We start from the raw sequence: 27,330 nt of genomic DNA on the forward strand, positions 1-27,330 counted from the left end.
TTTGCAACGATAAATTTCACTCAAGAGATTTCCAGGTGTTTGGTGCATTTACACATAGGAAGAATTTCCCAAGAAATTAACCTTAACAGCTGCAGTAATATGTATCAGAGGCTTTACCTTTGCATCTCAACTCTCTGTGAATTTCTGCTTCATGGATCTGTCTTTTGCTTTTGTACTGTCTTTGTTTTTTTAAAGGCAGATGAACAGACTTTTTACTAATGAGTTATATTAAGAGGCTGCTGGATTTCCAGACATACATGTCATGAATTATAGTTATGTTTTACAAAGACAGTTTTTCAATTCAGTTTCCTAAACACACCGCAGAATGCCTAAAACCAGAATCATTGAACTATGGGCAGTGTACATTTTTGCAGTAACACATCCACCATCAAAATCCCCAGTTTAAAGAAAATGGTGGGTAAAAGAGTATTACCTCATTCTTTACCTTGGAAAGTCAGAAAAATCTTGTTTTTTGCAAGGTCAGTGAAGATAATGGAAGCAAAGACGTTATCTCTTGATTTAGTGCCAGTTTGTGCCAGCTTCCATGGATGTCCTGTCAGCAGCACTCCAATCTTCTATTACTCTTGGCTTTCTTTTTTCTTTTCTGGCAAAGCCTAAATGTCACAAGTTGTCACAGAGCTAAGCAGATCTTGCAGGTAGGCTGAATTATCCTATGCAGAGCTGTCTGTACTGAAGGTGATACTTTAGTCTAGGTTTGTTTAATGGGCAGTTGAAGGAGTCAGCAAAGCGAAATATGAAAGTTCCACTTCTCTGCACTACTAGTTAGAAGAGCAAGAAATGAGTAACTAAGAGTCTACAGAAAAATTGCAGCAATATGTGAAGCTTTCAGTGACCTTTCCTTTGTCAAGAACCCTTCAATCCTTAGAACAGCAAGTGCCATGTCTGTACTGGTCTTGGTCAGGAAACGCCAGAATGTTGCCTGCAAACAGCCCAACAGCAGCTGAATGGGAGGTTGTCTTCATAGGTTTCTTGATGCCTCAGATTGCTGGAATGAAGTTCTATAGTTCTGTCCCTCTTTTCATCAGATTTTAATCTCCTCCTACAGGAAGAAATTGCCAGGATTTGTTCTTGCACTTTATGTCCACATTCAGGCTAGGAAGTGGAAGTCTTCCAAGGAAGCAACCAAGGGAGTTTTATTTTCTCCTTGGTGTCAACAGAAGCTTCTCTAGAAAGCTGTATCTGTTCAGGGCACGTAGACATTAACAGCATGGCCAGAGTGTATACTGTCTCTGGACACACAGATTAAGTGTGAGGAAATACTGGCTTCCTCTCAATTTTTATCCTTCCAGCTCTAGATCTGTGATGAATAAGGAGGGGGAGGAGGGCACACAGGGGAGTAAAATGAGAGATGGGTGCAGCAGTGTCAGGTAGCTGGGTTTTTGTGACACAGGCCAGTCATCAGAGACAGTGACAGAGGGTTTAGTGCTGACAGAGCCTATGTCTTTACCCTTTGGACCTGGACAGTCATGAATAAACAAGTAACTGTGAAAAATAACAAAATGCCTTTCGGAATTTTAAGAGCCTCACATGCTAGTTCTCATGAAAACTATCCCTACTGCCAGTATTTCCAGGACTCCCAGATACCTCCTCCAATGCAATTATGCAGGCTCAGCAGTAAACTGTTCTGCACATTTGGAGCTAAAGGACAATGTAATAAATGACTGCAGTAAACTACATTGATATTGCCTCTGAATCCAACACTACCAGTGTTGAAAATCTGCCCTTCGGCCTCTCACTGTCCTCTTGTCTGCTTACATCCTCCTTGATACTGCAATACCAGTGTGAGTCCAAGGTAGATTAAGAACAGCTGTTCTGTAGCAAACAAACAAAAGCCTTTGTCTATTAGGCCCTATCACTTTTTTTCCAGTGGGGAAAAAAAGCCAGATGTCTGTTTGCAGACAAGTGAAACTTCATCAAATGCTTGAATTTCTCACAAACAGAAAATCTGAAGCTTGATCCAAGAGTGATTTCAGGCAAATCTGGTATTAGTGGAGTTTCATTCACTTTGAAGAACAATGTTAATTCCTGCAGTTCATGATACAGCCTCTAACTCAAAAGTCTCTGAATATTGCCATGAAAATATTTCAGTGTTATTGTAGAAGCCTAAAGGAATATATTTTAAAAAATCACGTCAATAGATGAGCAGCATAACGTAGCAGGACTAAAGCTTAAAAGGGAAAAATGAAGTGCCAAATTGCCTGGCACAATGAAGAACTAAAATGTAAAACAACTGAGTCTAGCCCTAAATGTATTTTTGGTATGTTGAAATGCTCCTCCAAATGATCATTCTAATTGTAACCCACTGATATCTGTAGCTACAGGGAAACAAAATATTAGGACATTCCTTCTGCTGTGAGTCTCCCACTGTCACTCATGGGAGATGCATTGAAAGAAGCAAATGGGATTCAGACACTCAGGCTTTAATTTACTCCTGTAGCTCTAATGACTAGAAGTAAAATGCACAGTTGATATGTTCTCTGAAGAATAGGTGACAGAATGTGAATGTGATAATCTTAATCTTCCTTTCACATTTTCTTGTATATTAGTTAAAAGATGAGGAAATGCTAAAACAAAAATGTAATACATCTTTCTTCACTACAGGATATCACCCTACCACAAGGTCCAATTAGAATACTGAATTATTACATCTAGGACATTTTATTTTAATTTATATTACTTGAATATACTTAGGTACATCTTCAGGGTCTTGAAATGCACTTGCTCTGTCTTATGAGTGTTTTAATAGGGGTTTGCTTTTAGAAATAAGGAAAAGTTTGTGTATGGAGTTTCAAATAAAGGTGGATAAAGGTGGTTTTGTCAGAGTGGACTAGAATGGTCTATAAAACACCTTTGTAAATGGAAACAAACTGCAAAATTAAATTTGCCTTGAATTCTAATTTACATGCATATTTTGTACATACTTCAGAACTAAGAAGTTTGTATTCATCTTGGGGACATCCAATGCTTTGTAAATCCCTGGCACTCTTAACATAGTAGCACATGGTTTATGTTTTAGCTTTACTGCATCACCAAGTTTTATGAGTCAAGTCATAGGCAAAGTTTTATTGAGAGCCTTACAATTTTTTAATAACCATGTAATTTGGGGCAAGGGAAGGTGAGAACTAGAATGACTCTTAGGATTTTTTGAAATAGGTACTACTAAGATTAAAGTACCTAAGTAAGAATGGAAGGTGGAACAGTGTATTTTAACGTAATACATACACACACACACACACAGAGGTGTGTATGTGTCTGCTATAAACTTGGACTTTTGACAGAATAACTGTCATGTTCATTTGCTTAGGCAGAAAAGTGTGGTACTCCTTGGAATGCTTTTGCACAAGCCAGTAGCTGTTAGTTGCTCCTTCTGTATTTAACAGATGACAGCTTCTCTTGAGAGAAGCTCTTAGAAGACCCTTGCATCTAACCCTGGGTGTCCTGTTGCTTATCTTAAGGTCTTACTATAGTTAGATTATCTGACTCATAGTTCTCATAAATGTAAGAGATACCATTGTTTTTGGATTTAAGACTGTAGTTCCTCTTGCCAAATCCAGTTCAGTCATGCCTTAAGACCCAAATTATGATTTTGAAGGATAGTTTCCACTGGCTGGAATGGAAAGGATGGAATGGAAAGGATGAGTAAGACTGAAGCAATGTAATCCCACTCTGAATATCTGGCTCCTCTAGTGTTCCTCCCTTTGAAGTTAGCCATTATCCTACAGAGTGGTCATCACCACCTCTACATGTTTAGACTCTATGGTTTTCTCCAAATCACAAATCACATCAATAAAAGGGCATTAGATATGGCTAAGTCAAACAAAATTTGGTAAGAATTTTAAAACAGCATAATTTCAACTGCCATCATGTAAGAAAAACAAACAACTTCATTCTTGGTCCTGGACAATTGTAGACATCAGTTCTGGCATCTACTAAGGAAGGAGACTGGATTAAGGTCCTGAATCATCATAGAACTGGGTTATTGGGTTGGGTTGGAAGGGACCTGAAAGATCATCAAGTTCCAAGGCCCCTGCCATGAGAAAGGACACCTTCCACCAGGTTGCTAAAAGCACCATCCAATCGGGCCTTAAACATTTCCAGAGATGGGACAACTGTAACTTCTCTGGGCAAATGGTTCCAGTGCCTCACCATCCTCCCAGTAAAGCATTTCCTCCTAATAACTAATCTAAACCAGCCCTCTTTCAGTTCAGATAAATTCTTCCTTGTCCTATCAATACCCACCTATGTAAAAAGGCCTCCCTCTTTTTTATAAGCTTCCTTTAGCTACTGAAAGGTTGCTCTAGCATCTCCTTGGATCCTTCTCTTTTCCAGGCTGAACACCCTTACTTCTGTCAGCCTGTCTTCAAAGGCGAGGTGCTCCAGTGCTTGGATCATTTTCATGGTCCTCCTCTGGACTCGCTCTAAGAGCTTCACAGCTTTCTTGTGCTGAGGATTACTGAGTCTGGAATCCTTCCCTCAGACTCAAAGTCTTCCACTTGGAGGTTATGGGTGCACAGTAGAAACAGATGATCGTGACTAAATACTAGCTGCACTCAACAAGATTAAAAAATCTGTTTGGGCAAAATATGAACATATTACACTTATTGCCTTTTCTTCCAGGTCTATCAACATGCAGAACATGACTACCACTATAAAACTGCAATTTATTGTGCTTCTTCAAACTTTAATAAATTCAGTAACTTTAAACTGCTGTACTTCAGAAGTAGTTCACTACTTCAGACTTTGTGCTGTTTCTGCTTTAATGACCAGTGGAGACATAATGTGCGTGTGCAGGCCAGATAAAGGTTCTAATTTAACCTAATTAAAAATCAAGAATATTACCAGTGTCAGTATGGAGCTTGAAAAGATAATTGCTTCAAAAATTGTATGTAAGAAAAAATAAATTTAATTTAGAAAATGAAAAAATCCACAAAAAACAACTCGTGGGCTTTTTAATAGTTCTTTTCACACTAACTAATTAGCCTCTTAGGTTTAGAAAACTGCTCATGAAATGTTCTGTTAGTATTGAAGAGATTTTTTTGATTTTCTATGCAATCATGAAGTCTTTTGCTTTAGCTTTTTCTTTCTTTCTTTTTTTTTTTTTTTTCTTTTTTGCATATTCAGGATTTTTTGCCTTTTTCTTCCCTTTGGTCTTTGGGCTTATTCTAAAATTAAAATAACAGTTTAGTTCTTAATTTTATCCATGAATCAGCAGAACAGCTGAGCTCTTTCTGTGACTGCATAATTTTTAAAAGATATTTGAAATCTTTATACAAACATCTTCAGCTATAAATACATTGTTTTTACTAGACTTTAAACTCAGGCCTTTGTAATGGGTTTATTATGTTTTATTCAGTAATGTGTAAAAATCAAACAGAGATTTCAGGGATAGAAGTTTCTCCAGGTATCAACAAGCAGATCTGGTTCCTTAATCCTGAGAAGATAAATTCAAAATATGAGAATGTCTGTGAAGAGCAGCCTTAGGTCTCTAACAACTGGAGTGAAAGACTAAATCTTCTTCTGGGGTGCAATGTAACTATAGACTCTGATTATCTCCTATCTTCTGATACTATTCAACCACTTGAGATAACCACTGCTGTTTGTCTAATGCACTGGAAATTTTGTAGTAAAGCAATGCTAATATAATGGTTCTTAAAGCGCTTCTGGGGCTGTTATTAAAGAAGCAGGCAGAAGAATGAAGATATCACCACACTTGTTGATCTTTGCCTGTCGTTTAGGTCCTCATTGTCACAGTAAGAGTTAAGCTGCTTTACTTAACAGTAAGGAATGCACTAAAGCAGTTTCAATACCAGTGGTGTTACCATGTTGTACTTATCTAAGCAATAAGTTATGTGGTGTAATTGGAGGCTGAATTAGGTCACACTTTGTCACATGGCTTATTCCAAATTGATGTTACTTCTTTTTGATTGTCCTTTCAGAAGCAGCAATGTACTTCAATAAATGAATAAGCTTGGGCAACATTTCCAGAACTGTTTAAAACTACAAAATTAGGCAATTGCAATTCATGCAGCATATGACAGAAGTGCTATAACTGTCAGAGAAACTGCAGAATTTATAACCACAACTCATGATTTATTCTGCAGAGTTAGATGAACATAAAGCAGTTGTAAAAATATTTAAAGTATAATATCTGATTCATGTAAGAGAGACAGTCCAGATTTAGATGATGAGCAAAGAAAACCCAACTACTGTCATGTTAGGGACATGAAGTACTTTTAACTGAAGTAAGAAATTTTGTAGACAGTTCTTAAAACTTGTTTGTACAAAAATCCCTTTCTCCTGAGGGAGATACAGTTACTTTGTTTAGCTTCTAGGCAAAGAGCTTACAAACTGTCTACAAATAGGTTCTCAGTCCAGAAAGCATCAAAAAGGAGCAGTGACCTACTCCAAGTGCTCTGCAGTGGTTTGAAGAAACAAACGTGAATCCCAGAAGCAGCTAGTGGAGTATAAGTGCTTAAACTAATGTGCCCTACAAAATTAGTTTGGGTGGGTGCAAGCTACAAGGATGCAGCTACACTGTCACTGTCTCCAGGCACACTTCATTTGCTGTTAGCTGAACTATATTTGGACTACTTTCACTGCTAAATGTACAGCATGTCCTGTGTCTGTAGAGTCCTTAGCAAAATGGGACCCTGCTCTTGACTGACCTCTAGACTGCACAGTGATAGTAATAATAAATACCAGGGAAATAAATGATGACTTAACACATTTGATATATTTCCCCCAGTATGAAAAAGCAATATGAATATGTACACCAGCACACTGTAAGCAGATTCTGATGTATGCTATATATTTTTAGCTCAATGGCCTTGCTCCAGACATTTCTGACAACATCTCTACTGTCTTTCATCATTTTGCAGTGGAGTTATGTAGGGTACTCTAGATTCGAGGTAGCTGTGGTTTAGTGTTAAAATTAAAGTTGTATAAAAATATAGTTTAGTATCACCCTTTAGACAACTGCTGTGCAAACAATCATTTGTTAGAAAAAATAAATGACTGAATAGATGGCACAAATAACTTTTGTCCCAGTGTTCATATGTTGTGCTGCAAAATAAACTAGTCTAGAGGAGAAATTCAGTTCCTCCGCTGCCTATTTTCTATGCTTTACTGTTTATAAATAATTGGTTTTACAAAAACTAATAAGAATATTTAGAATTCCATTGCTGTCCCTCTTATGATAAACTTCTGCAAAAAACAGAAGTAAATTCAAGTAAATTCAGATGTGATACAGGGCTCATCAAAAAGTTAAACACTGGTACTGATTATAGCAATATTTCTTTTGACTTCATGTAAAGGGAAGCTATGGGACAGAAAATAATGAGATTGCTAAAAAGAAGAATACTATTACTTTATTTAGCTGAGATCTAGTGAACATCTTAAATTTTTCTCATTCTCAATGTGTATTAAAATGGTGCTGAGAGGTTCCAACCAGGAATTGGCATTAGAAAGACACTGTAAGATCTTCTCCAATTTTACACACAGTCAGAGCAGGAATAGAGAGAAAGGAATTAAATGTGGAGTAGTTTTACAATGGGCCATAAAAATGCTGTTAAATCTGTGGGTGGCATTGCTAACACCATAATCTGAACTGGGAGAACTGATGAGGAAAAGGAAAAAAAGAAGAGCAAGGATGGCAAAAAGGATGAGCAAAAAGAAGAGCAAGGATGGCAAAAAGGAAGTGCATTTAGCAGGAAGTAAAATGAAACTGAAGTGACTATACCTAACTGATCAGTAAAAACATAATAATGTTGCAAAGAAAAGTACAGGAGGAAAAAAAATCATATGCTGATATTGTCAGTGCCTGATAATTCTTGCTGAAGCTGCCTCAGTAACTTCATGTGCCAACCTAAAGCATCAGACAGAAGAATAACTGCCTGTGACAGTAATCTTGATTTGGTTCAAGGTGAAGCATGTGTGCTTTCTTTTATCTTCACCTGCCTTCAAATACAAAAGAAAGATGCTGTCAACATCTGTGCCAGCATTTAAAATTATTCCTAGTAATAAACTTCTATTAGTCATCTTCAGATAACAGTACAGAGAAAAATCCAAACAAAAATGCAGCCATGATTAGAATTTCATGTACATAAAGTTATGACTGTGATTTACAACATACTTTTCAGGCATAGGAATAATGATATTCTCCCAAAACATCAAAGAGATTAAGAGAGCACTCAGCAGAGACCAAAAAGAGTAGCAAAAAAATGCCAAAATTAATTAGACTTTTTATTTGGCTAGGAAAGAAGTTCATAGATCTGGTGGACCTGCTAAGGGCGTTGTGTGAGTAGATGTTGCTTAACATCCTGAGTGTTTTATCAGGACTGCTAACACATTTCCCTCCCTGGACTTAGAAGATACAGCTCATCTCATATGCAGGCCACCTGCTCCTGCAGTTTTGTTGTTTTTTTTCTTTAGATGATCATTTTGGTATCTCACCATTAATTTGCCAAGGTCATTTAGTACTCTACTGAGGCAAGGCTATTTTGCATATTAGTCTTCACTCTGCATCTTTAAGAAGGGTGTTGGAATTAAGCCCCTGATGCCAGGGGTAGATGTTCTGCTCTCTCTCATGAATGATCAACCTGGGTACATGGTAAAGCATAGCCACTTGTTTGTGGAGTAGGCTGAAAGAAGTTTTGCCAACAGAGATATTTGAGTTGTTTGGAATTGCATTTAATCTTAAAAGATAATTAGTGTTGTCTTCTTTTTTATGCAACTAAAATCTATGGAAAGAGAATCATACCACACCTCTGTTTCAGCTGTAATTACTGTGCAAAGCTTAGAAGTCCCTGCATGCTCATAGGTTTTGTGTGGTGTCTGTTCATAAAAGCAGTAATGCTTCTCTCAGAAGCTACAGACCAGACCTCCTGAGCATTCCTTCAGTGCCCCCTCATCAATTATTACAAATAAAAAAGAAATGGGATAGAGTGCATGGAAAAAAGACCACCTGAGGCTTCACTGAAGAAGTTAGTTAGACTTGTGAGTAAAAAGAAACCTAAAAGATTGTTGGCCAAGCTGCTGTGAATGCTTTACATATTTTTATAAAACTATAGGCTGTGTATACTTCTTCCATGAAATGTTAATTTTGTGTGCAAACTCACGGCTTTGGAGAGATGAACACTCATAGGTTCAAACAGTGACTAAAGGCCAATGTACTGAAGACCAACCCATTAAGAACTGTTAAATGCAATGATGCCACCTCAGGGTGTTTCTGGACCACAACTTCCCAGACTTGGAAAGAATTCATGCTTGGCTGGTTTCCCTTCCTTTTTTCGTTACAATTATTAATGCTGAATCTTCATCCTGATGCTCACCCTTAAACAAACATCTCCTCCTTTTAAAATGAGACATCCCCCAATATATTTCTCTTCCTTCCCAAATAGATGGGGATTTGGAAACAAATGCAGGAGAAATCACAGAACAATAAATGAAGGGAAGTGACATTGAGTTGTGACAGAAAAACTTACTGTGTACTAGGAAACATTTCTTCACAGAAAGGGTTGTCAGGCACTGTAACAGGCCAGTAATTGACCCTCTGTTCCTGGAGGTATTTAAAGGATTTGTAGATGTGGCATGTGGGGACATGGTTTAGTTGTGGACTTGGCAATGCTATATTTACAGTTGGACTCAATGATTTAATGATTTTAAAGGTATTTTCCAACCAAAATGATTTCATGATTCTATAAAAAATTGAGATGAATGAGAAGAAATAGCACAGAGTACTCTCCATAGCAATGACAATTTGTGGAGCAAGAACTCTGGTCTGACTCAACACGTCTGCTTTCAAGGCGTAGCTGTAAAGCCTTACCAAAGTAAGTTTTGCTTTTCTCGGGAAGGGCAATACTTTGTTATTCCAAACAAATGGTTCTAGTGGAACAGGGTCAATAAACACTTCTCACGGTCTGCAATAGGCACGGCAAAATTAAAGCAAAATATCAAAATTGTGCTGTGAATCCCACTTGCTTTTGACAACAGGTAACTATGCAGCAGGAAAACAGGAACTGTAATCGAACAGGAAGTGTCACAAGGAATTTCTATGGGGTCCATAATTTTGCATGTACAGCAGTTGTGGTTTTTGTGCTCCCACGGTAATTTTTCGGTCTCGCTGCTGAAATGCAGATTTGGAGGTCAGAAGCACAGCAGCCACCAGCTGCCAAAGTACCCCTGTGTTTTACAGACTGCGCTCGGATTCAGGCAGTTTTACTCAAGACGGAGAGCCAGGGCACTCAAACACCCACTGGGGTGTCCTGTGTGGGCCGGGGTTTGGGGCTGCTCAGCCGCCGGCACATTCACCCTCCCCTCTCCGGAAGCGGCCCCAGCCCCGCTGCTGGCGGGGGCTGCCTCGCTGGGACGGGGCGGGCCGAAACTCGGCGGCTGCTGCCCCGACGGGGTGGGAGGGGAAGGAGGAGGTGCCGAAGGAGGAGCGGGCAGGGCGGCGCTGCGCCGAGCGCGACGGCTCGGGCCCGCCCCCGCCGTCTGGGGGCCGCCGCTCCGCCCCGCTCGCCCGCCCGGCCCGCGGCTGCCGGGAGCGGCTCCATGCGCTCGTGCCGGCAGTGCGCAGCCGCGGCGGAGCCCAGCCGGGAGGAGGAAGCGGCGCGCGGGGAGGGAGGCCGAGGCCGGCGGCGGTGGCGGCTCATGGCTCGGCGGACGGGCGGGCGGCCGAGGCGTGTGGGCCGCTAGCGCTCCCCGAGGCGGCGGCTCCGGCGGGCGAGGGGGCGAGGCGCCGCCGGCCCCTCCTGCGGCGGCGGCGGCGGCAGCTCCGGCTCCGTGTCGGGGGCGCGGCGGTGGCAGCTCCGGCTCCGCGCCGCCTCCCCGCGGGCGGGTGTTATGGCCCCTTGGGGGAGCGCAGAGGGCTCCCCGGCTTGGAGGTCAGCGCAACTCCTGCTCCTCGTCGTCTCCTGCTGCGGTAGGTACCGGGCAGTGACGCCGCCCGCCCGCCTCCGGCTCGCGGGCCGGGAGGCGGCCGCGGGGGAGGGGGAACAAAGCGGCCTTTCTCCCGGCCGGCCGCGGCGGGGTCCCTGGAGCCTCTCAGGACCGCCGCCACGGCCGGCTGGTGTCCCCGTTCTTCCCTTCTCTGCCCCCAGCCCCGTCTCCTCCTTCGAACTCGACTGCTCCAAAATTCGCTCCGGGGTTTTTTGTTTGTTTTGTTTGGGGTATTTTTTGTGTGTTGTTAATTTATTTATTTATTATTTGTGGGGATGGACGGAAATCTCCTCTGGGAAGTCCTTAAAGCTGCGGCCGGGATTCTGGGATTTGGCCCAGCTGCCCTGGGCTTGCTCTCCCGCAGATGTGCGGTGCCGGGAACTCCGGAGTTGGCGCGGGGCCGCACAAACAAGCCAGCCCCAAATCCTCTGAGTCACGAGTAATCGCTGCCTGTGGATAATAGGGATGGATGCTTGGGAGATGTTCCACGTCCGGCCAGGACGAACGAGGCCTGGTGTCGGGGGCAGGGCGGCCCCTCCGGGCCGCGGAGTCGGGGGCTGGCACTGGTCATGAGTTTGTGACACATCGGCACAGGCCTGGAAGACCTTCCAGGGACCTTTGCTTCTGCTCAGCCTATCCGCAGTTCGTACCCGAAGAGGATTTCATTCCTGGCTATTAACCCATCTTTAAAGCAGAACTGCTAATGAAAAATATTTGTGTAAATGTATTGAGGTTGGTTTTTACAGTGTAAAGGTGGCCCAGTAACACATGACAGATCAAAACCACAGATGCTTGACAAAGAGAGTCGTCTCATGTTTTCTCAAGGAGTTGTGTTTGTTTTAGGAAGTCGAGCATAGGCTGTGTCCATGGGCCTCAAGCAGGAAAAGCAGCCTTTGGCACAGAGCTGGGCATGTGCCTTGCCCTGAGGAGGACAGCGACAGGGGCCCTGCTTCAGCAGTTCCTGATGTAGATGCCTTTGCCCTAAACAAACGATTGAACATAAGAAATTGGAATCTCTATCACTGTTGAAAAAGCAAGCTTGTATTTGGAACATCAAGATATTTCAGATTTGCCTTTGCAAAGTGTTTTGTCGAGCGCATGCCTGTGCTGTAACAATCAGTCCAAACTCTAAAAATGTAGATGTACTACATAAACTTGTAGGATTGTTTCCCATTTCATATTTACATGAGTAGAAGAGTAAGGAAGGTTTCTTCAAACAGAGCTACAACTATGCCAGTACCCGTAACCAAATAGATACACTGGTAAAGTTTAATTTTTGAGTGGGTATATTTGCATAAACAAGTGGGGTACTGACTAGTCTTAAATGCATATTAAGTAAAGCAAAAAAATTTCATGTCAAAAGGTAAACTACAAACACAACTGAAAGGGAGTTAGCTATTGGTGGGGCAGGAAGTGGTAGCAAAAATCTCAAGTTTCGATATATTAAGCTGTTCTTCTGTTTGCATACTTAATGTACTTAAAAAATTAATTTTTGTGAAAAGGTTTTTTAACAAACTCAGTGTTCTGGTTTTATTATACTCATCACAGAATTGAAATTAAAAGTCAAAACTATAATTGTGATATTCCTCATCAGCCTGACCTAAGTAAAACGTTTTGAACTGTGATACTGTAACTTAGGTGTTACTGTCAGCATTTCCCTTACAAAAACTTAAATCACAAGCATAATCTTTGGTTTGAGAAAAACCAACCAAATTAAATTTTTTCTGGATAATGCTATTCATAGACCTTTAATCAAGACTTTTGAAAGTTCAGCCAAGAAGGCTTCATAAGTTTCTTCTGCCTTGCTAAGAAACACATCACCATCCATTAGTACCACTGCCAGGAAGGAGAAGGTGCTTCTGATTTTGATCAGCATGCTGTGTCACTTCATCCTCATGAGGAATTAGTTTCTCTTAACAGTTTTTGTTAAAAATGTCTTAAGTTCTGACCAGTTTCACTGCTCAAAGGAAAGGAGCTTTAACGTTCCTAGGCTATAGTATCTGAAACAAAAGCAAGCATTTATTGTGTAGCTTTCTCTAGCTTTCACTTTGATTTCTCACATTTATTTATTTTGGGAGAAAAAAGTGAGACTGGGAACTATGTCCTATTAAAGCATTTTAACTTCCTGTACCACTGCTTTTAGCTCTTCCAAACTGATTTAGTATTGACATGAATTTGATCAAGACTGCTGTCAGCATAGCTCTGGACTGTAATGTTGATGCTGAGCAGAGCCTTGCAGATATCATTATGTTAAGGCTTTGAATGCAGTAGGCAGTACTCAAGGTAAATGCATGCCTGGGAAAGCAATGGTGCATCACTTCAGTTGCCTTCCATTATGTAGTTGCACAGCTAAAATGTCTAGAATTTTCTGCTAATTAAAATACTAAATTCACCAAGGTTGTTATGTGGGCATTGAGCTCTCCAGAGAATGTTTCTGTTTCCCTGTAGTTGGTGAATTTTTCAAACCTTCTTTCTGATGATGACTGTAATTATAAAAATTTGAGAAGGAGGAATACTGATGAGTGAAATATTGGAATAGCACTGACTGACAAGAATTACAGCTTGGTAGGGCATCGGGCAACAGTATTTTTGGTTTATATTTCCAGCCTTCCTGTTGGCCTTGAGAGTTTTATATCCAAGAAGTAATTGATTTTATGTGTCTCTATATAATCCTGGCCTAGCTTTTACTGGGACAAATATTAAGGCATTTCTGCTTATCTCAAAGGCCATAACAGTTATCTGAGTTTAAAACAGAACCATATGTTGTGCAAGTAATTATTTTAGGGGGAAAACTGTTGTTTTAGAAATCAGTCCTGTTCTTGAGGCAAGTATTTTTCAAACCCAAGTTCCATGATTGATCAGCTGTAAATTAAGTAGATCTTGGAATCATAGAATCGTGTAGGTTAGAATAGACCTTCAAGATCATAGAATCCAACTTTAAATCCAGGACTGCCAAGTCCATCATTAAACCACGTCCCTGAATGACACATCTACATGTGTTTGAAGTACCTCCAGGCATGCTGATCTTATTTCTTTTTTTTGCTGTAACATAAGTTTCAGTTAGAGAATTGAATTTCTAATGTTACCACTTTGTTTGATATTTTTTTAACTCTTGGCAGTATGGTGGTTCATATCTGATTGGTACTGTGATGGAGCACTTTCAGGACCAGTTTGTGAGGGATTGGTGTTCAGAGCAGAAGCTGAGTTATGAAAGCTCTCTGAGGTGGTATAGTGCCAGAAGCTAGGACATGCCTTCCTTTGGAATGGAGTCTGGAAACATGGGTATTTGGCTTCTTCAGCTTTCTGGAAATTCAAACTTTATATAGTCTTAACTATATTTGTCACCTAGATATATTAATTCGAATTTCTGTTGCACTGAGCAGAAGACTAGAGGCAATTTCTATAAAGTTTTGTACAGTTGGTAGCAGTCAGTGCAGTGGTACAGTAGATGAATCTCCCTGCTTCTGACTTCCAGATGTAAATGTTTGGCAAAAAAATATTTACAGTAGTAGGACAGGGACACTAAAAGAGTTCCAAGGTAGAAATGGCATCAGAGGAGGTCAGTCTTATTTATCCTTATCTCTAGGTTGGTCTTTGGTTTGGTGGGTTCCCTTGGAAGCACTGATGACTGAGAAACATTAGTACAGATCATAAAAGAATAATTCCCCAAAATTGTGATTGAAACGGTGTTTTATGTTAGACTACTGAGACCACAGTGCTACTGATATTATTTTGCCCTGTTAAAGAAAAACATAGTACACTTATATCAGCTTTAAAACATTTAATTTTGGATTAGAACCATTCCAGGTTTCTGTACTACAGATGTTGCTGGAAGTGATAACTATGCTGTGTATATAACTCATACTTCATTTGGTTCTAAGGGAAGACAAGTAAAATTGTCATAAAAGTTCACTTGTCAGGACCCGAACTTTACTTGCCTGTCGGTTTGTTAATGATGGTGTGAATGCAGAAAAATAAGTAGTTTTTTGGGTTCATTCACCTTGTTTGAAATAACAGCCTGAATCATGTAAGCAATTAAAGTCTGCCAGCCAGTTTATTCAATTTTCTAAAGAAGTTGAACTCTAAAGCCAGAACAGACTGTCCTAAAGGAATCGCTTGACTTAATAAATTATTATATCTTAAACTCTTGACTGTCAGTCTTTAGTGATATTTTGTGATATACTGAACAGATATATTTTGCTAAGCTATAAATCGTATTATTGGCAAAACCACTGCATTTAATTTGTAATCCTTTAAGAGAACATGTCCTAATTTTAACACTGTAGAAATTTATGTTGTCCAATAAGTTTATCGTATGTCAACTTGTTCAAGTATGTACACATTCAACTGACTGTTCAGACCCAATATGGCATCTATAGTCAAAATGTCTGTGAGGTCATGTGGATAATATTAAAAGCAACTTTCATTCAAGGGGAGGAAAAAAAAAACATATCCTAAACAACTTCATAGCAAAAAGTTTGAAAATTGAATATAAGGTAGTCGGTGTAATTGTTATTATGCAGTAAATGAGAATACTGTCAGCCAGAGAAAGAGCAGAGGTGTACTTGTAACCAGAATCATGACAGAAGCCATCTGACTCCATTCCTGTCATTAGAGCAGAGCATGTAATGAGGATGGCTTTTTCATCTGTTCTGTCACTGCTAGGAGAGGAAGAGCTCTACTGCATTGGTGTTGGAAGGACCCTACAGATGAACTTAACTTGATTCATTTACTTCAGTCACTGCTGTTTTAATATCAAATAGATGTACATTGTATCAGTATGATTTTCAACTAAGCACTAAATATTTATTGTTTTGTACTTGGTCTGGCTAAAACTTAAAATTATTATCAGTGTTGTGATTTGTTAGCAGATCTCAAATTTTTAAACTTTGTGCCTTTGGTGTATCAGGTACATTCCTTCACACATAATATACCTTTGACCAGATTCCTCAAGTTTCCCAAGGTGTAGACATTATTTCCATTCTTACGAAGTATAATTCACTAATTTCCCTACAGGTTTTTAAACAATTCGTGGGTACTCTTTGTACTGTGTAAATAGTGTGGTTTTGCTTTCTTAGATGTCTCTGCATTTTCTAGTTTTAGTGTTCCATTTATACTGTCCCAGATAGTTAATGATTATGTTAAAATACTGGAACAGGTGAGATATCTAGCTAGGCAGTAATTGAGAGAGTTTGATTTGTTGACACCCTGGGATGTTTTTAGCTTGTATGCATTTCAGAATTACTGGCTGTGGTGTTTTTGCAGTACCAGTTATTACTTGAGGTGTCAGTTGGTTGGCAAAATTGAGCATCCATAGTTTACATGGTTTTAAGAAAACACTGGGTACCAGTGCATTGGATACTAAAAAATTTGGTTGTAGATTTGAGTTCCTGTATTTATCCCCTCAGTAGAAATAAATGCTCAGACTGGTTTATAGCAGGCTGTATGATACCATACTCTGAAATATTGTGAAGTATTTGTGTTGTTCTGTTATTTTTTTGTTCCCTATACTTGATTTTTTGCTGCAGTTGTTACTTCACTGATGATTCATTATGCAAAGCTTTACAATTGCTTTGAAATATACACTATTGATTCTTGTGAGTATCTAAGTTAAAACTACTGAATTCAGCATAATTGGCAGATCAGTGCAAACACTTCAAAAACGCCCTAATCCAAGTTGTGGTTCGGACTTGTTTCTCAGAACAGCTGCTTTAAATTTTGGATATACTGTTAACTTTTGAAACATTGTAATCATGGTAGCAGTGTCTTCTTATCAAGGCTAGCATATTTAATAGCTATGTACTAGCTATTAAATATGTACTAGATTTTTTTTCCTGCTATTCTATTTGACACTGAATTTTAGGTTATGAGGGAATTTCTGTATATCTTTCTCAGCTATTTAGTGGGGAGGAACTTTTTGTAACTAGTCAGGAAGTTAGCAAGCAAAAATAAAAGCCTCCCCGAAATTAAGAAAGCTTACAAGTAGAGCATGTTTTGAAGGGAGGAAGGGAGTCACACAAAACCATTTGGTTTAGTAGCTGGAGTCAAGGTGGTCTCTCACATAAGCATGTTGTGAGTTTTGGTACTTACGAGACTTTCCCAGATACATTTATTTGGTCATGGAATTTTTTGTTGTGCAAGAAAGCTCAATGTGGTTACACTCAGTAAATCATAAATTCTGCAAAGCAATGAAAGTGAACTAGTTGTGTTTCTCTGTGAGGGGAAAGTACATTTGAACTATATATATTGAAACTGCATGTTTCACCCATGTGATTGTGTGTAATTCATGACTACCCTTTGCTTAACCTTGCAGATGTTTCCTCTGCTAAGTGGAAGCCCCTGGGACTGGCTGTGGGTGACCAGAGCAGACATGCAAAGTCAGTTGTAGCCATGTAACAGTAGAGTGATCCTCCAACAAGCAGTGTGAGCACACTTTGTCATGTAGTAAAAGTGTCTGTAATGAAGTTCCTTGTATTTAAAAGTTAAGAAAAAATTAGTCTGCTAGAGGGTCCTATATCTTGGTTTTATTACTCCAGCTTCTTATGCATGTATTGGGAGATAGAGATAAGTCCCTCTGTAAGTACAGAAGGATTGTGAGAATATTTACTTTGTGGAAAAAATAAGATTTTCTTCTAATTTATATCTAGTGTTACTAGAAATAATTTTGTTCTAGTCAATAGTGTATCTTAAAAATTTAATGATCCTACTCATTTAAGGAGCTGCTTCTTTAGAAAGAACTTTTCAATAACTGAAGGCAAGCAGTGTAGAACAGAAAAATGAGATCTTGTTTGATGTACCTTGTAGTGGGAAGGCACACACATTCATATGCTCTGACTTCTAGAATTTAGCTGTATATGAATTTTCATAAGACTTTGCTTAATATCTTTTTTCCTATACTTCACAAAGGGTATTATAATTCAGTGAATTAGTGTTTCCTGGTAGGGTGTTTTCCTTCTAGGAAATTGTATGGAACAGCTCAAATAAAAGCTTCCATTAGAGATATTGTAGTAACTAGGACTGAGATAATGAATACATCACATGCAGTAAACAAATCCATATATATGTGCTTCTCTTATCACATAGATTTAAGTGGAGAATTTAACCTTCCCTTTCTTTATTTCCTGCACATAGAGTAATTTTCAAACAGAGATTCATTTTAGAGTCCTAATTAAGGTGCTTTTTTGTTTGTAATATTGTTGTATTTACTATAAGTAAATACAACAACATTACAAACAAAAAAAGCACCTTCATTTTACTAAAGAATTACATTTTGCCATTTGCTGTCTTCTAGAGAAGTGCTTAGGGAGAGTGCAGAGGGATTTAACTCAAAATGTGTGTTTAAACAACTTTGAAATATTTGTAACTGGACTTGAGAGAATACATATTTCATTTTTTCCAATTTTTAATTTTTAAAGGTATGGAGGAAGAACATGATCTAAACATCAGTTAAAATTACCTAAGAGAGATGTCTACTCCTCAGTTAGGAAGATGAATGACATCAGACACATGACTCTTGGTCACAGCAACTTGCAGCTGGAAGCACTGATGGGGATGGACTTGGGTGACTGTATAATTAGCAGAAATAGCTTCCCTTGTCAGGGCACCTCCCATTTGTCATGTTTCCTATCTAAAGGTACTGAACAAGCAGTCAGTTCCATGGCTAAAGTTCAGCTGGTGTCTGTGGTTGGAGAGATTCATGATGACAGAAGAGCTGGCATGGCAAGGGAGGGAAAGTTTGGGATGTCTTGTTAAGGTGCGTTCACAGCTAAATGTGGCAGAACTGTTTTTCAGAGTGGAATAGGAGGCCAAGATGTCTACAAGAACAGCTGTTTTGTAAGAGGTTGGGCAAATAGAGGGAAGGAAAGGAACCATCCTTTTATTTTGAGGGTATTATGATGCCTGAGTGAGCATCTAATCAGTCAAAGAGGTTGCTCTTATGGGCAAGGAAAGAAAAGGTTTTGAATGCAGAAAGAGCTTGGAAATTTCTTGAGGTCTTGATCTCTGGCTATCCAAGTATTCTCAGGCAGAGGGGTATTACAGGAACATTAGATTCCTGCATTTGACCTGTACTTTAGCAAATAAGGAAATAAATAACTAGTAGAGATCTTTGAACATTTTGTAATTCAGCGAATGGTTTTCGTCAATATTTTTAAGCTTCCATTTTTGTGATCCCTTTTCTGGCTGATACTGGCGTTTGGCATTTCTGCACTCCAGCAGCTTTACTGCAGGATGTGCCTGGGATCTGCATGTTTATAGAGTCCAGTTACTAATAACCTACCTCCCTGTTGTTGCTCATCCAGCTAATGCTGTTGCCAGTGCCTGTTGCCTAGGTGTCATGTAGTTTGTCTCACTTCAATTCCAGATTTTAAATTATCTGTTGTGTCTGTCATCTATGCATACAGTAACAAAGCCTCAGTGGTATCACAGTTCTCATGCACATGACAATCCAATATACCACAGCTGAGTGATAATGTTAGTAACCTCTTTTTAGTCCACAATACTAGCTTTCCGGTTTTCCTCATCTGTTGTGGAAATGTGGGATCGTACAGAGGCCTTTTGCCTTTACACTGTAGATGAGTAAGGCTTGAGGGGAAGAACTCTACCTTTGTTGCCTTGCCATAGTGAGGAGCACAGTCCACTTTCCCCACTGTTAGTTGGAATTGCAAAGCTTGTGTGTAGAGCTGTAGTGGGCTGATTCTGAATGAATACCAGGCACCCACAAAAGCCACTCTTTAACTCCCTTCTTCAACTGGACAGGGTAGAGAATGTATAACAAAGGGCTAATGGGTTGAGATACAAGATCCTTAAGAGAGCTCACTCACCAAATACGGTCATAGACCAAACAGACTCGAGTTAGAGATATTAACTGAATTTAACAAAATTAGAGCAGGAAAATGAGAAGTAAAAACAGACCTTAAAACACCATCCCCCTCCCTTCCCTCTTTATTAGCTCTACCTCATTTCCACCAGTGGCACAGGGAGACAGGGAATAGGGGTTAGGTGAGTTCATCCCAGTTCATCCCTGCTGCTGCTCAGGGAGAGGAGTCCTTCTCCTGCTTCAGTGTAGGGTTCCTTGCATGAGAGACAGTTCTCCACGAACTTCTCCACAGGCAATAGCGGGAACTGCTGCATCATGGGCCATTCTTCCTTGAGGTGCAGTCCTTAAAGAGCAGGCTACTCCAGCCTGGATTCCCCACAGGGTCACAAGTCCTAGCAGGAAACCTTCTCCAGTGTGAGCTTCTCTCTCCATGGGGTTGCAGATCCCTGCCAGGAGCGTGCTCCAGCGTGGGCCTCCCGTGGTGTCACAGACTCCTCTCAACATCCACCTGCTGCAGTGTAGGTCTCCTCCGCAGGTGCACGTGGATCTCTGCATCCCTGTGGTCCTCCATGGGCTGCAGGGGCACAGCTGCCTCACCATGGGCTGGCTGCACCGTGATCTGCTGAGGAATCTCCTGGCTCTCCTGGACACAGTGGAAGCTTCCAGCAGATCTTGTGGAAAGCCAACTCCTGTAACCAACCCCCTGCTACCAAAACCTGGCCATGTAAACCCAATATAGGTGCTTTTAAGGTTCATGAGGAGTTTTCCTGGAAAAAGTAATCCTAATTGTGCAGATTAGTAGGAGCAGCAGTGCAACTTCCCTACACAATGATGGCATCCTTCAAGTCAAATCTGCCCAGAGAGTAAAGTTAAAGTCATTGCTGGGGAGTTGAGAGACATTCCTTTACTCCTACAGAACAGAAAGTTTTATTGGTGCTTGATAGTGACTTTTTTTGAATTATTATCTTGAAATATTCAGCTGTATATCACTCTTAAAATGTAAAGTAAAAGCATGGGAGCCAGGAATATGTATGTGAAAATTAAATTAATAGGTCTGTGTTTGACTTCCTTTCACTAGTTTTCTGAAACCATCTGTATTTTGAAGCTTTACAAAGAAGGTCTATCTGAAGTCTGAGATAGCAGTTTAAAGTTTTGGTCATGAAGGAATTCGGCACAAAATATAAACGCTTTCAGAAATGATTGATGATTAAAATAAAGCTGAATTTAAGTTTTTAATCTGAGGTCTTACTTCCTAACCATACTGCACATTTGAGAGCCAATAAAGTGCTCAAAGTATCTAATTTGAAATAAACATGTGCAATTTCTCAGTCATTTGTGTTGCTCAACTAAAATGATCACATCAAACAATTTTTTTTGAGGGAGATGAGTTACTGTGGTTGCAAGGAGGTCTGAACTAGCTTTAAACTTGTTTGAATGTGGTGTATAAATTAGTGCTATGAACATAAGGATCATGGCGTTAGATTCTTACTAAGCAACTCCTTTATGCCTGTACTGAAATACATTGTACTTTGATGTATTTTTGAAGTGTCTTGATGATACTTAAATTTATTTAGGCAAGTAATCAGAGTTTGGTTTGCACTTTATAGAGTTCCATTGTCCTGGGAGTGCTTTTCTCCCAGATCTGGAAATCTGCTCTTAAACAGGAATGATATGTACTTAAATTAGCAATATACTTCATTATATAAAGGCAGATAAATAGGAATTTGAACATGTAGGCATTATGTCTGACATTGATCTTGTACTTGTCATCATGCTGTGTCACATTTTTTGCTATTTTAAAATACAGTGCCTCCCTTTAAAAAGGCCGTAGGAGCAAGTGCTGAATTTTGTTATCAGGTTGGCTTTTAATAGAGTGAAATGTATGTAAAATGAAAGTATTTTTTTTACCCTTTATTTTCCAGCTGAATTAATGCATTGAAACCTCCTCTTCCAGCTACATTTCCTAAAAAGGAAAGCCCATAGCTGTTGGAACCTTAGAACCTTTTAGATGCAGAATAAAGTATCACCTGTTGTGGCATTTAAAAAAATTGCGACACCTATACAGTGGTGAGGACAAAGGCCAACAGAAATGCCATCTGTGTGGCTGCCTTAGCCACAGTAAGCCTAACCAGTTACCTTCTGGAGACTGAACCAGCTCAAGTACTTTGAGTGAATACACAAATGTCTTGAGAAATCACATTGTCTTGATGCCCTAACACTGATAATGGCAGATTCCATCTAAAAGTTACCATGTAATGTCAGTTCTGAGCCTCTGAGTACTTCTGTAGATGATCCAGAAAGAAAAGGGAGTAAATAGTCAAGTGGATAACAATCAGAGTGAAGTATAAACAGTGTAAGAATTTGCAAGTATGCTGTCTTCACAACATCTGCTTTATCACAAATAAGCCTTACTCTTCAGTTTTGTAATCTCTATCAACTTGAAATTTCTCCCTAATTTTAGAAAGTTGTATATGTATCTACCATCAATAACAGATGAAGAATGAAAACCTCTGGTACAATGAAATATTCCAGGTTTTCTTTATACTTGTTTCCCAGAACTGAACCTCTTCTTGAGATACCCTTTTTGTTTCTCAAAGAGCCAACACACAGCAAAGCCAATACCCTTAAACTGTGACTTACTATTATTATTCATTAGACAAAGTTACCAGTAAGGAATTGTACGGGATGTAATCTGCTTTCATCAATGCAAAAGTGTAACAATGCTTTTCATGTGCATTGAAAAGAATCTACATCCAAAAGAATACAACTGCCTGTCAAGTTTGGTAAATGGTATTAACATAAGAAAGTATTTTTCACTTAGCTCTTTTTCCAAAGCATTCTTCATCCCTTCAAAAAAACACTTTTTTTTTCTTTTCTTTTTTTTCAGTCTTACACAGGTTGAATCTGAGTGTCCCAACAAATGGCTGTTGTTTCTTTCTCTAGTTGGCTGTTAACTTCTCATGTGATCTCTCTTTATAAAGGAGCATGTATGTACCTAGTGGTGACTTGCTGGTACTGAGCTTTCTTCTCAAAAATAGGCTTACTCCAAAAGCATGCTATAAACTTCACTTACATCTGAATTTACTGTGCTTCAAGATGTGACACAGTTGGTAGCAAACCTTCAGTAAATATTTTTGTTTTAATATATTCTTTGCATTATCTTCTAAAAGCCCTTTACTCTCTAAATAAGGTTTAATTATTAAGATAGACTAATACTGACAGTATTCCTGTAAAGTATGTTGAGCAAGGTAGAAACTGAAGCACAGAAAATAAGTAGCTGTTTCATGGTTGTGCGTGCATAGAGTTTGTTACTCCACATTTCTGATCCTATACTGATTCTGTGCGAGTGAACCGGGGAGTCTTGATTTGGTGTAATTTAAGGCAGAGTCAGTGTGGGAAAAGACAGGCTTATTAAAGGAATGCGAGGCAACAGGAGCATGACTTAATGATCTGAACTCCTCTGCAGAGAAGTCTCAATTCTCAGTGTAGGAAGATTAGTCTGGCCCTTAGAGGGAAGATAGAGAATGAAGAGTTGTCCTAAATTATTTAAATGCCAACAGCATCCTTCTGGGAAATACCCAGTTGCTGAGTTTTGTTATAGAAGTGGAAATAGGTTACTTTCAGAGCAGTGTCTGTTCTGCTTTATTTAAAACTCCAGCTCTTATCCTTGTCTGGTTTTACAATTGTTACTAACAACTGATTTCCTCTCATCTGCTCATTAGAAACACAGTCTATTGTATAGTTCAGCTGTGTTTAAGTGAGTGGATGCAGAGTGCTTTAAGAGTTTTAGTGATGATCTGCTGCTGCCGCTTAAAGAGCTCCTTCAGACCACATACATTTTCTTGGAAGCAGAGGTAGAACATTCTTTATCATGGATTACTGTATTCTTTGTGGAATCTGTTACACTTAGTAACAAATCTACAATGAAACCTCTATGTTGGAATACATATAGAAATGTTGTGCCAAACGTAGAAATAGTCCAAAGTGTTTAGAAGTTGTGGGGAGTCTGCAGATATGCACAGCTGTGTGATCCACAGGAAGTGAAGCTTGAATTGATAGTTAAATTGCTGGGTAACAGTGAATATACTCAAACAACTGAAGTGGCTTTTGGAGGATGAGGTGAACTGGATGGACAAAGGAGCAAGCAGTTACTATGTAGCTTGACATTCAGTCATCTGGTGTTTATCAGAATTATTCTTGTCAGGATTATCCACAGAGAGAGTTAATTTTTTAAAATATTATCCCATATATTTTAATAAGTTCTTTTTAGGAAGTTGGATTGCAGAAAGAAATAGTTGTTTCAAAATACCCTTACGAAGTTAATGACTTGTGTAACAAGTAGTGAGAATGTTTTTTGATCAAGAAAAGCATAGATCTGAAGAGCTTGTGTCAAAGAGATGAGGTGTACTAGGTGTAGGGATAGCATACTGGAAGGTAATTACAAATATGAATGTAAGGGTATGTGGTGATAAGCATTTTGGAAGTACCTGTTAGATGGCATTCTCTTCTCCAAGGTGTTCATTCCTCTTACTATGTTTAAACCTCTCTTCCTATTTGTGCTTTTGTCGTTGGAAGCCTGCCCTAGAGCAAATGTGTTGGTATTGGTGTGCGTGTTTGTTTGTTTGTGTGTGTTTGTTACTCCTGGCTGCCTGCTTTCCCCCCCCAAGGAACTGATGGTAAGGTAAGGTTTTTCAGAACACTGCAGGATGGTGCTCTTTGGTTTTCCCAGTGCTCATCCCCAGTAGGCAAGTTTCTTTGAACCTCCTTTCCTAGTTCTGCTGGTGGGATAGGCATGTGGGTGAGCCTGAGAACAGAAGTATTAGAAATGGGTGGCCTCCTGCTGGCCTTGTTGAAGCTGAGGGAGATGGTATGGTTCCAAGTACGGCTGTGTTTCAGTGAAAGGAGGAAGCTTATTTCTTTATCATTCATCTCCGTAGGCTTTTCCGTTGGTAACTGAATGAAAAAGGGGGAGTGGGCCAATTCACACTTCTGTAAACCTGTTTCAGCTATCTAACTTCTGAAAACCTATTTGCTCTTTTGAATTGCAATGAAATTACCTCTAAAACATGATAGTTCAGAGTGCAATGTACCACCACACTTGAGTTAATTTGACCCTGAGATAAACATGTAACATGAATTTTATAGATGTTTCCAATTCTTTGCAAAGCTCTTTGATAGAAATTACGGTTCTGCTGCCTGGGACTACATGGACGTAGTTGACAGACAGATGGGAATATCTGTGCATATTTAAGGAAATCTGGATGTAGTTCAAATTTCATGTTACAGAAAAGAATGAAAGATTCTTGAAGGCTTAGAGCTACTGTAATATAATAAAATTTGGGGTTTTGTGACCAATAAAATGTGAGACTTTCTCTTACCAACTACTGAGAGTAGGCACAGAAAGTGCCTTTAGGGTCATACAAACAAGCCTTCATTTGTAAGCGGTGGCGTCTGTGAGTAATTGTGATCCTTAAGTTTCTGTGACAAATACTTGCTATGTAAAAAGCCAAAACCAGAATCCATATAGCAAATTACTTGTGTGTCTACTTTAACACAGTTATAGTTTTTCAGGGGTAATTTGTGAGTCTCAGGAATGTAGTTTGACAGTGGAAAATTACATACTTAAGTGTTTTAAAACAGTCTTTGTTGTGTTCGTCAACCAATGTTAGGTATACTATGGCTGTCTTGAAGTTGAGCTGTACTCTACTGAACTGCAGCTGCCTAAACTATCTAGTCAGATGCTTATCTAGCTCTACAGAAATTTTGATTTCTGGATTACAGGATTTTATTTTTCTTTTTTTTGCAGTTGTGGAGTCATAGTATTATCCAACACTCATGTTTGTAGTCACTGATAATAGATTATCTTTTCTAACTACTGGGAACCCCCATAGCAAGAGGCTGTAGTACCCTACAGTCCTGTGCAATAAGAAAAACAGTATTCTGGCTGTCAGAAGTGCACTTGTTTCTAGTGCATATAAAGGTGGTAACGTTAACTGTGCTTATCTTAGAATTACTGTATTAAAAGTGTTTTCACATAATCTCTCTTTTCTCTGTTACTACCTCCAGGACAATCAATGTAATTCAGGATTTCCAAATGTTTCATGAAAGGGACAAGCCTTTCCCTTTGGTGCTCAGAATTTTGTACTTTTCTCTCAGTGACGTGGGGGAAAGTGGGAAGGTGAAGCACAATGAGGGGATAGTTGTTAGTACAGGATACCTGTGTGTCAGTTCTGTTTCACCTGGTTTTACTCTGCTGTTGTTCTGTATTTCTTTAGTCCTGATAGCTTTATCACTTATGAACATTACTCAAGGCTAGTCATTCTTTCCTTTGTGCTTCCCACTACCTGGGTAGTTCTGTCCATGGGAAACACAAAGTCATCATATGTGCTTTCTTTAACCCCACCTATCTCTGCTGTGCTTCCTGTAAAGCACAGCCATTTGATTATGTTTTGGAACGTGGTGGGTTGAGATTTCCAGTTTTTACAGAGCAATGAGTTCTGTGGAGCAGAGTTTTTTTTCTTGTTTGTGCAGTTCCTGACACAATAAAGCTATAATAATGAGAAAAGTTTATTTGTACTGTTACAGGAAAAATAGCCATGCAGTGATATATTACTGTATCATGAGCCAAGTAAAGAAGACTCCAAATTTATCACAAATTTATTTTGAAAATTTATTTCTAAGATACTCCATGGTGTTTGAAATAAAACAAGTGTACTCATGCTCATGTGTGACATACAGCACCAGCATTATTCTTGCAGGACAAAAATCACAGGATTTATAGCAAATAGCGTGGAAGGGAAGGAGGAAGAAAGGAAAAGATCTTTTCAATGAGAGGGAGAGAATTTGGGTCTCAGTGATATGCATCTATTTGTCTATTGGTTTTAACTTTTTTTGAATACATATAGACAGTTTCTAGACTTTTAAAAAATTATCCATGAGGCTCTCAGGACTTTCCTATTTGGAATCAATTACTTGAATTAATGCAGTAGCTGTAGTGGAGTTTTCTCAAACAAGAATATAGATCTTGCATAAAACACTGGAGACAAAATAATTTTTACTAAATCATAAATTATATTGGCTATTTCCCTCATCATGTTTGCTTTGATGGATCAAGTCTATTTGAACAAAAGAATCTAAAAATATCAAGGGTGCCCTGCACAGAATTCTTTCATGGCTGCTGAGTGTACCCATTTAAGTATGTGCACACATGTTAATGTTAGGAGTATGCTTTAACAGTTTCAAGATCTGATTCTTACTTAAAGAAGCTACTGATCTGGGTAAAATGATGTCTTGCAGGCCATCTATCTTCTGTTAATGTCTTGTCTTTTTTTACTTGTTGCGATTCACAGTATGTTTTGAGGAATGCAGTATGTTATGACCATCAGGTTGTAGCAAGTTCATCTCTTATTCTTCCTGAGTCCTGAGGATATTTAATAAGCAGCACTGTTTAGACAACTCTAGAAAGTTAGTGTAGCTAATTAATAACCTTTCCTATCGTAGCAATTGAAATTTCCCAGCTGACATCATTAGAGCAAGAACTGTGTCAATTCAAT

General features: G+C 39.3%; 1 protein-coding gene across 1 annotated transcript in view; it reads left to right on the top strand.

Annotated features, from left to right (window-relative positions):
* The first annotated feature begins 10,850 nt into the window (after positions 1-10,850).
* Positions 10,851-27,330, top strand: part of LRP12 (LDL receptor related protein 12) — a 49,820-nt gene continuing 33,340 nt past the window's right edge. The window contains exon 1 of the mRNA XM_066564495.1: positions 10,851-10,942. Coding sequence (XP_066420592.1) covers positions 10,864-10,942 — 79 coding nt within the window. The 5' untranslated portion in view covers positions 10,851-10,863. The remainder of the gene's footprint in view (positions 10,943-27,330) is intronic.

Source organism: Molothrus aeneus, chromosome 1 (genome assembly GCF_037042795.1).
Source record: "Molothrus aeneus isolate 106 chromosome 1, BPBGC_Maene_1.0, whole genome shotgun sequence".
In the NCBI taxonomy this organism is placed as follows: Eukaryota; Metazoa; Chordata; class Aves; order Passeriformes; family Icteridae; genus Molothrus; species Molothrus aeneus.